We start from the raw sequence: 10,631 nt of genomic DNA on the forward strand, positions 1-10,631 counted from the left end.
GTTATACACTGTATATGGGCAGAAAGCTGTCAGTGGTGGGCAGTGGTTATACACTGTATATGGGCAGAAAGTTGTCAGTGGTGGGCAGTGGTTATACACTGTATATGGGCAGAAAGCTGTCAGTGGTGGGCAGTGGTTATACACTGTATATGGGCAGAAAGTTGTCAGTGGTGGGCAGTGGTTATGGGCAGAAAGCTGTCAGTGGTGGGCAGTGGTTATACACTGTATATGGGCAGAAAGCTGTCAGTGGTGGGCAGTGGTTATGCACTGTATATGGGCAGAAAGTTGTCAGTGGTGGGCAGTGGTTATACACTGTATATGGGCAGAAAGCTGTCAGTGGTGGGCAGTGGTTATGCACTGTATATGGGCAGAAAGTTGTCAGTGGTGGGCAGTGGTTATACACTGTATATGGGCAGAAAGTTGTCAGTGGTGGGCAGTGGTTATGCACTGTATATGGGCAGAAATCTGTCAGTGGTGGGCAGTGGTTATACACTGTGTATGGGCAGAAAGCTGTCAGTGGTGGGCAGTGGTTATACACTGTGTATGGGCAGAAAGCTTTCGGTGGGCAGTGGTTATACACTGTGTATGGGCAGAAAGCTTTCGGTGGTCAGTGGTTATACACTGTGTATGGGCAGAAAGCTGTCATTGGTGGGCAGTGGTTATACACTGTGGATGGGCAGAAAGCTGTCAGTGGTGGGCAGTGGTTATACAATGTGTATGGGCAGAAACCGGTCAGTGGTGGGCAGTGGTTATGCACTGTATATGGGCAGAAATCTGTCAGTGGTGGGCAGTGGTTATACACTGTGTATGGGCAGAAAGCTGTCATTGGTGGGCAGTGGTTATACACTGTATATGGGCAGAAAGCTGTCAGTGGTGGGCAGTGGTTATACACTGTGGATGGGCAGAAAGCTGTCAGTGGTGGGCAGTGGTTATACACTGTGGATGGGCAGAAAGCGGTCAGTGGTGGGCAGTGGTTATGCACTGTATATGGGCAGAAATCTGTCAGTGGTGGGCAGTGGTTATACACTGTGTATGGGCAGAAAGCTTTCAGTGGTGGGCAGTGGGTATGCACTGTATATGGGCAGAAGGCTACCAGTCGGTGATGTGGGCGGGTTATGCAGAGCTCAGCAATCTGAGAACTGCTAGATCTGCATGAGAGAAAGTAGTGTTTAATGAAAATCAAAACCCAGTAACGTAAGTGACACATCGCTGGAATCGAGAACTCTGTCCCTACATAATGCTGGTCTCAGGTGGAGTAGCAAAAGCATGGTACAGATTCCCTTTAAGGCTGCCCTCTTTCTGGGAACCACTTGATAGTTTGTATTATGAAGTACACTGGCGTCAGTGTGCAGAGGCTAAACTGTCACGGAGCCTGATTTGCACTGGATTTAGACTCTGCAGATATTTTTCTTCTGTAGCATTTCATGCTGCAGCATGAATGTTACAAAATCGCTGTGTGCTATCTCTGTAACAAGCCTGGAACCTTTTTCACATCTGATTTTAGCTGGAAGAAAGCCGGAATTTTCAAAAACAGATGAAACTTTTGCAGAAGAAGCAGTCGCAAGTGATCAAAGAAAAAGTTCACCTTCAGAGCGAGCACAGCAAAGCCATTCTAGCACGAAGCAAGCTGGAGTCCCTGTGCCGAGAGCTGCAGAGGCACAACAAGACATTAAAGGTCAGCTTCAGGCTAAGGGCAAAGATGATGCAGCTCGCGGCACTTTATAAGATTGTCCATCTTCAGGACATAAGTTGCAGCTCTCATACTGATGTCCTACATGTTTAATTTGTGTGCTGGAAAGCGGGTCCACTAACGTAAACTGTTTTTGTAACACAGGAAGACAATCTGCATCAAGCACGTGAATATGAGGAGGAGCGCAAAGAGGCCACGGCACATTTCCAGATGACCCTGAATGAAATCCAAGCACAGATGGAGCAACATGATGTCTACAATGCGAAACTCCGCCAGGAGAATGTAGAACTGGGAGATAAGTTAAAGAAACTTATTGAACAGTATGCACTGCGTGAAGAGGTACTTTTATTTAGCAAGAAAAGACAATTTATCCAGTAAAGAGATGATATTAATAATCCCCTAGTTGCAGCCACAGTTTTAGTCCATAATATGAAGGTTACGGTATATTTAGAGGCTCCAGATTTGTTGAAGAAACTTCTGCGACAGCAAATCTGTTCTATTTTGGCTGCAAGAATTTTTGCATTCAGGTGAAGAAGTTTCTGCAGCAAATCTGTGCACTATACAGTATAATATCTACTTATGCCAGGTAATGCACGTCTAGCTGCTCCATTGTCATATGAGGGGATACATATGTTGCTTCTCTATTTGAGGAGAAACCAAAGATCTGACGTACATTGGATTTTTGCTTTCCCTGACCTCTGTGTGATGATCTCCCCTAGGCATACCAGGATCTTCTACAATTCTACATGGTTTGAAACTAGAGATGAGCAGATGAATTTGCTGAACCCTGGTCCGGAGGCCACTTTAGTATTCTGTGGGCGCTGGATGGGAACCCTGTGAACCGCCTCTTACCTGCCGGGAACCCTGGCCCTCCTTTTCATAAATTGGTCTGATGTGTATGTCACGCCGTAATGATGATGTCTCACCAGGCCATCTAATTAAGATCAGCCGGGGTTGCGAGCAGGAAGGAGGCGATTCATGGGACTTCGATCTTGTTGGAGCCTTTGTGGCAGGGTACTGCAAATCGTGTTATTCGTCTCTTCTTGAAGCCAGCCATACATAGGATTTGGCCTACAATTTGGATTTGGCCTACAGACCTCTCATCTCTTCTTATTCCCCCTGGGAACAAATGATTTGTGCGTATTGAAATCCAACATGTCCAATCTTTTTTTTCCCGAGGAGGGATGGCAACTGGAATTGACATGTTCGGCTAACATTTACGTGTAGTCGCTACCTCCATGTGAGATTCCTGGGAATGAGCTGTGAGACTGATGTTAGCTTACCTTTCATGTATGCATTTATTAACTGAAAATCTACACAGCCATATCTTCCTGGCAAAATGACTGCAATTCCCCATGATGTAAGTGTAGGTACGTTTTTTCTTTTTCAGAGCATGGAAGATTATAATGACAAAACTTTGTGGTTTTATTTTTTCTAGCACATTGACAAAGTTTTCAAGCATAAGGAGCTACGACAGCAGCTAATCGATGCAAAACTTCAGCGGATAACTCAGCTTATGAAGGAAGCCGAGGAACGTCACCAGCGAGAAAGAGAATTTGTAAGTGCAAAGACTACGCAGTTTATGTACATGGATCTTGGACATCTTGCATTGTTTTCTCCTAGAAATTAGCATAGTAATATACATTCTATGATGATCTGATCTCTGGACTGAATTTCTGTGGGTGGGATGCTGTGGCCATCTGAGGATAATGTTTAGACACAGATATCCATGCCGATATTATTCACAGCATGCACATTGTGCGCTTTCGGGATTCTCCATCGCCGGGAGTGAGCAGTGATGTGACATACTCCAGACCACATTCCGACTAGGTGTGTGCTGCCTCACTCAATTAATGTCGATTGAGTGAGGCCACAAACGTCTAGTTGGATTGTGGCCGAGAGTATGCACATCGCATACTTGAATTCACATGACAGCCCGGCATCGCAGAAACCTAACCACTCAATGTTTACCCTGCATCCACATACAGACCTTTGCTCGAAGCCCAGACAAGCCTTTGAAAGCAAGTCATTCTGCAAACAAACCTTTCTGACTGCAGTTTGACTCTAGTGCTTTGATTCCTCTTCTATGATTGTCTACTGTGTTGTGCATTCCGTCCATGCATGTACATTGGTGAGACTGTTGCCCAGCAAAGAGAGTACCATGCATGAATCTGAATGGAAACAGTGACTTTGCATCAAGGTGGATCTGTCAATCACATGCAATGGGGAGACAATGAGCAAATTTTACAACAGAGAACTAGAGTAATTCCTGACATTGGGACCTCATATACAGTGGCTTGCAAAAGTATTCACCCTCTTGATTGTTTTTGTTTTTTTGGGTATGCATCAATTCATCTAAAGAACATGCCTACAATTGCGAACATTTGTCTTTCTTTTTTTGTGAAGCAAATAGGACAAAATAACTGAAAACTTCCCTGCGCATAACTATTCACTCCCCTTTGGATAAGTTTCTATGAGCATTCCACATCTTTCCACTGGGATTTTTGCCCATTGGCAAAACTGCCCCAACTCCTTCAAGTTAGATGGTTTCCTCTGGTGAACAGCAATCTTCAAGTCTGACCACAGTTCTCAATTGGAATAAGGTCTGGACTTTGACTATGCCACTCCAAAACATTTACACATTTCCCCTCAAACCCACTCGAGTGTTGCTTTAGCAGTATGCTTTGGATCATTGTCTTGTTAAAAGGTGAACCTTTGTTCCAGGCTTTAATAACTAACAGACTGAAACTTGTTTTGCTCAAGAATATCCCTGTATTTCGCATCATCCATTTTTCCCTTGACTCGGACCATTTTCTTTGCTGCCGAAAAACATCCTCACAGCATGATTCTGCCACCACCGTGTTTCGCTGTGGGGATGGTGTTCTTGGAGTGATGAGCTGTATTGGTTTGGAGCTAGACATGGCATGTGCTTTGGTAGTCAAAAAGTTCAACTGTGGTCTCATCTGGCCACCACAGCACCTTTTCCCATGCATTTGGGGTGTCTCCCATATGTCTTTGGCACACTGAAAAATGAGCCTTACAATTTTTGTGTGTAAGTAAATTATTTTTTCTGTGCACGTTTCAGTAAATCCACCTCTATGGAGTGTATGGCTTATTGTGGTCATATTGACAGATAATCCAGTCTCTGCTTGGGATCTTTGCAGCTCCTTCAGGTTTACCTTTGGTCTTTCTGCTGCCTCTTTGATTAATGTCCTCCTTGCATAGGATGAGCGTTTTGGTGGGGGGCCCTCTATTGGCAGGTTTGTTGTGGTACCATGTTCTTGTAGTTCTCAACAACTTTGACCCTGACTTGTTTGGAGATCTCCTTTGTCTTCATGGTGTTGTTTGGTTAGTGGTGCCTCGTAATGGTATTGCAGCCTCAGAAAAGGTGTGTGTATACTGACAGACATGTGACCCTTAGACTGCACACTGGTGGACTTCCTTTGATAAAGCATGTGATTTATGACGATAATTGATTGCACCATAAATTTTTAGGGGCTTCATCGCAAAAGGGTTGAATACACATGCACATTTCAATTTTTAGTTATTTGATCCCAGAAGCTTAATTTATGCCTATATTTTTTCTCACTTCATCAACGTAGACTATTTAATGCTGATGCATCACACAAAAATCGGATTGCAAAAATATTTAAACACATGTTATGTAACAAAATAGGTAAAAAGCCAAGGGGGTGAATACTTTTGCAAGCCACTGTAGCTAAGTCGAACTGCCACCAGAAAGTTATGTTTGTATATGGGGTTTTGTCCCCTAAAAGATACTTGTTGCTTTAGTACCTATGGCAGTTTTATATTTGTGTGTATCTGAAATTTACTGTGAAAAGTATTGTCGGTGTGTAACATATGCTGGGCTCCTCTATGGTCTAAATCTGACTTCTATGTTTCTCTAAAATGCAGGATGTTTCAGAAGTAATCGGCCCTATATTCACCATCATGTTCTTTCTTCTGGAATAGGATATAGTGTTTTTCTTTATGAGCAGTAACTTAATATATGTGGGAAAGCCAAGCAGGTTGAATACAGTCTTGATTCCTGGCACGTTGCACCAATAAATGACTTCTATTACTTTTTAGTTGTTAAATGAGGCCACGGAAACCAAACAAAAATTTGAGGAGCTGAAGCAACAAGAAAGTCAACTAAAGCAGCAGGTATGTAAAAGAGTAAGGTGGCTAAATAATTATCTCTTGTGATTAGCAGGATGAGACCTGGGCAAGCATGACCTGACAGTTCATTAGAATTATTGCCAAAAAGAAAGACATTATAGAAATCTGCTTTAGCTCATAGCTGGTTAGATTTCAGACAGTGGCTCATGCACAAGATTGAGTAAAGGGAATCTGTCATCAGCTTTTTGCTACCCCACCTGTGAGCAGCATAATGTAGTTGCATAGACCCTGATTGCAGCAATGTGTCCCCTATGGGCTACTTGATATCATTTGGATACAATTGCTGTTTTCTCTGCTGCAGATCCAGCAGTTCACTGAATATTGAGCTCTGTATAACCCCGCCCCCATCACTGATTGGCTGCTTTCTGTCTATTTACGCTGTACACAGAAAGCTGCCAATCAGTGGTGGGGGCGGGGCGATACAGAGATGATGAATGTGCTGGACTACATGGCACCAGGTTTACTAGTCCTCTAAAGATATTTTGCTGCCGATTTAAGAGTGATTTTATCAAAACTACACTAACTAGCTCAATAAGTGACACAGCGCTGGAATCAAGATCTCATCCTCTATATTGTGTGCCTCTCTGATTACATAGTAAAAACTTTGTGACAGATCCCTTTAAGAAGCCTCATAATTAGCTAGGCTCATCTTACTCCATTGGACTTTTGATCAAGACATGATATGACACTCTCATTAAGATAAATCCCCCTTTTTTGTGATTGAGGTTTCTTTTTATAGTGACATCACAAAATGGTTGCGCAGACCCATCTATGAAAGGTTAACTAGGATTTTTTTTTAGTGTGATCAGTTAGACTGTTTGTTAGGAATTGGCAGTGCTTTGGACGCAGCGTATGTTCGCTGTGTCCACATGCGGATTCAATACCTGCTTCAAAAGCCGTCAGCGCTTTGTTCAATGAACCGTGCGGATTCACCGCGTCCAATACATTGTATGGGTGAAATTTATCTGATGGAGGCTTGCGTCTCTGCAAGACAACTAGACCTGCTGCGGTCTGGAGAGACGCGCTACATGTCCGTCTCCACCGGTGATCCGAAGGCGTCTGTGCATGCTTAGTGGACTATGCTGCAACATCTGGGCGCTACACAAATACGCAGCGTTCATGGATTGTGTGCACATACCCTTATTGTGAACTTTTTCTCAATGGAACACTACAGCTAAAATGTAAGCAGAGAATAGACTTGGTCCACAATGTTTTAGTCTTCAAGATTTTGTCTGCTCCAGCAAAAATCTTGCAGAGATCATAGGTCTTAGGGTACCGTTACACCTAGCGACTCACCAGCGATCCCGACCAGCGATATGACGCGATCAGGATCGCTGGTGAATCGCTAGGTGGTCGCTAGTGAGCTGCCACTCAGGCAGATCTCACCAGCGACATCGCTGGGGACGGGGGTCGCTACTTACCTGTCAGACGAGGCGATCCTGCGTCCTCCCGCCCGGCTCCACGCGTCGCTCGTCGGCGCCGCAGGAAGTGACCGACGAGGATTGGTCCAGCAGCTTCTCGCGCGATCAGCGATAACCAGCGGGGGAGCCGGTCGGAGGTAAGTATCACATGCAGCGATATCGCTAGCAATATCGCTGCAACGTCACAAAATCGGTGACTTTACAGCGATATTGCTAGCGATATCGCAGTGTGTAACGGGGGCTTAACTCTCCTTCTGCATTCTTTCATTTTTAGTTTACATACATCCCAGCTTAGAAGCTGTGCACAATTTTTTTTTTTTTTATTACATACTTGCATCATCAAAATGGGAAAACAACATTTTTAATGAAAACTATTTTGAAAGTTGCTTACATAGCAGTGGCTCAGTGGCTAGCACTGCAGCCTTGCTGCTCTGGAGTCCTGGGTTCGAATCCCACCAAGGAAAACATCTGAAAGGAGTTTGTATGTTCTCCCTGTGTTTGCGTGGGTTTCCTCCGGGTTCTCCGGTTCCCTCCCACACTCCAAAGACATGCTGATAGGGAATTTAGATTGTGAGCCCCATCAGGGACAGTGATAATGTGTGCAAACTGTAAAGCGCTGCGGAATATGTTATTGCTATATAAAAATAAAGATTAAGTACCTACCATAAGTACTCCTACTCGGTTCTGATCTCTCACTACTGCCCTTCCCTCAGAGATGGCAATGTAGAAGGGATTGTACACAAATCTCCACAATGTGGACAAGGAAAAAAGCATGTAAAGCTGTGCTGCTATATGAGATGATGAAGCCAGCAGCTCATTGGATACGCACAGACCTCACATCTATATTATTAGGAGAGAGATTTCCATAAGCCAATAACTGAAGCTTAGATCAGATTGCAGCTGGTTTGCAAATGAATGAAGGTTGCAGACTGACACTTTGTGCAATGTTATTAAAGGTAACCAATAACATTTGTAAAAATCATTTTTCTATGACAAAGGTGTCCATATGCTGTCCGTCGGCCTCTGTTGCAGATAGCGGTGGTAGAAGGCTCCGTCTGTAGCTAGTGGTTTTGAAGCCAGAATCAGTAGTGGGTATTTTTTAGTGATGGTTGCAATATATTAGAATGAAATGATAGTAGGAGAGGGAAGCATTGCTGAGATTTTTATATATAGTTTTTTTTTCTGTTGACCTTCTTGATGAGTGACTAAAAAGGCCAAAGAAAGCTTGTCCTTTTGGTTTGTTCGTGCCCAATGATATTTTCTGTTGAGTGCTCCTGTCAGATGCATTATCTTGGTTGTGGTCAGAAAGCTGCACCACAATTACCCGGTGGCTTTGCCCTGCATTTCCCAGTAGAAGGCTTATTTGAAAACGGAAAGTCATTGGAAGTCCCTTATGTTCCATACGATTTATTGGAACTGAAACAAAAGCATTGGGCTATATGCAAGCCTGGCACATATGTTCAGAGGTCAAAATCATTGGTATAGAACAGATTCACCTTACTTTAGGACCATGTCAGCTAAGCAGAAATTCTGCACTATGCCAAGAAGGCAACTGCTAAAAATGTCAGCCCACTGTGCACACTTCAGAATGGGTTCTTCTCATTAACCGCATGCTCACCTACAAAAAGTGATTTTTACCAACGAGAGAACATTGGGCAGCACAATGACTAAATGGTTAGCACTACAGCGCTGGGATCCTGGGTTCAAATTCCAACAGGGACACCATCTGCCAGGACTTTGTATGTTCTCCCCGTGTTTGCGTAGGTTTCCTCCCTCACTCCAAAGACATACTAATAGGGAATTTAGATTGCGAGCCCCATCGGGGACAGTGATGATAATGTCTGTAAAGCTGTGGAATTTGATGGCGCTATATAAGAAACTCATAATTTATAAATCAGAACTGCTCTGTTAAATTCCCAGTCCATTGCGTCTGTGGCCTCCACAAGTCTGCGTCATATTGCTTGTCACCATGTCAGCTTTACATTGTTCTGCTTTTGCGTAGGATATTTTAGCATACGTACCTGATTTTCATAATTTCCTTTTGTACAGCCTAGCAGTAATCTCGATCACTAATAAGTAGATGCCTGTGGCCCGTAATACGGTGGACATAAGAAATTTAGGGTGTGAGTCCTGATGGGGACAATGATGATGATGATGGTCTATAAGTAAACTAAATAAAACCTAATCTGCCTGTGCGTATGGTATCATAACGCTGAATAGATGAGGCGGAGTCTGGTCTCCATCAAAAGGTTCCTCATACATAACACAAAACAAAATTGCCAGTCATCACTTGTGGGATTTTTCTAGGTTCTATAATAAGATTTATCGCCACTTAACAATCTGTTTCTATTTAGCTGTCTCTTTACATGGACAAGTTTGAGGAATTTCAGACCACAATGGCGAAAAGCAACGAGCTTTTCACAACGTTTCGTCAAGAAATGGAGAAGGTTGGTTTCAATACTTGCTATTAATCGAAGTAAACAAAACGCTACCCTCTTTCTCACCAAGCTGTATGCATCAAGCGCTAAATTACCAAACTGGGGTTTAACGGTCTGTTCAGTAGGTGACCTGAAAAATGGTCCTGCCACGTCTTATGGACTGAAACGTGCCTACCGTACGACTTCCATGTGGAATTCAAGTAAATTGTTGGACTTTATGGCTTTAATCATTTTGGTTAGGGAAAAGCACTTTGGTTTTTGGAAGCATTCGGGTCTTGGATAGTGCAGTTGAACTGAAAAGATCTAACTTTTCAAAATGTTGTTAATTATAAAGCTCTCTTTCCCTAGATGACCAAGAAAATAAAAAAGTTGGAAAAAGAAACCGTTGTCTGGCGGACTAAGTGGGAAAATAATAATAAAGCCCTACTACAGATGGCTGAGGAGGTAAGATTAGTTTTTACAAATCTTATTGGGGAACGGAATTGAGCCCTCCACCATATACATGTGCGTTTAATTTGGCGTGTTTCACTAAGGAGGGGTGAGTAAGTTACTGCCAGGCACACCTAGTGGCAGCTTATCTACTATGAGAATAGAAGGCTTGGGCATATTGAAATTCAGCGTGCCTGATCATTCTTTCTCTCCCGATATCAATGGCATATCAAACCTCTTCCATCATATTAAATGGCCCCTTGGAAATGTGTTTGGCCAATATTTAATGTGTAGGGTGTTATTAGCATTGGTTGCTAATTGTTTTACTGCAGGATCTATTTGTGAAACTCTTCCTCTGAGGAGTGATCAGTTTTGACGTATGGTCTTATTTTGCTGTATAGAAAAGTGAGTTGTCATGTTGGCGCTTGTCATTGGCTTCACTTTGAAACTGAATTTTCTGCTATTCTTCACCGA

General features: G+C 43.2%; 1 protein-coding gene across 2 annotated transcripts in view; it reads left to right on the forward strand.

The window, feature by feature from the left end:
• Nucleotides 1-10,631, forward strand: part of TXLNG (taxilin gamma) — a 72,466-nt gene that overhangs the window by 54,629 nt on the left and 7,206 nt on the right. For both annotated transcript variants that reach the window (XM_073574072.1, XM_073574068.1), the window contains exons 4-9: nucleotides 1,505-1,675; nucleotides 1,835-2,029; nucleotides 3,129-3,248; nucleotides 5,780-5,854; nucleotides 9,645-9,737; nucleotides 10,077-10,172. In XM_073574072.1, coding sequence (XP_073430173.1) covers nucleotides 1,505-1,675; nucleotides 1,835-2,029; nucleotides 3,129-3,248; nucleotides 5,780-5,854; nucleotides 9,645-9,737; nucleotides 10,077-10,172 — 750 coding nt within the window. The remainder of the gene's footprint in view (nucleotides 1-1,504; nucleotides 1,676-1,834; nucleotides 2,030-3,128; nucleotides 3,249-5,779; nucleotides 5,855-9,644; nucleotides 9,738-10,076; nucleotides 10,173-10,631) is intronic.

The sequence above is a fragment of the Dendrobates tinctorius genome, unplaced genomic scaffold (genome assembly GCF_039654945.1).
Source record: "Dendrobates tinctorius isolate UK_male_01 unplaced genomic scaffold, ASM3965494v1 ptg000007l, whole genome shotgun sequence".
Lineage (NCBI taxonomy): Eukaryota > Metazoa > Chordata > Amphibia > Anura > Dendrobatidae > Dendrobates > Dendrobates tinctorius.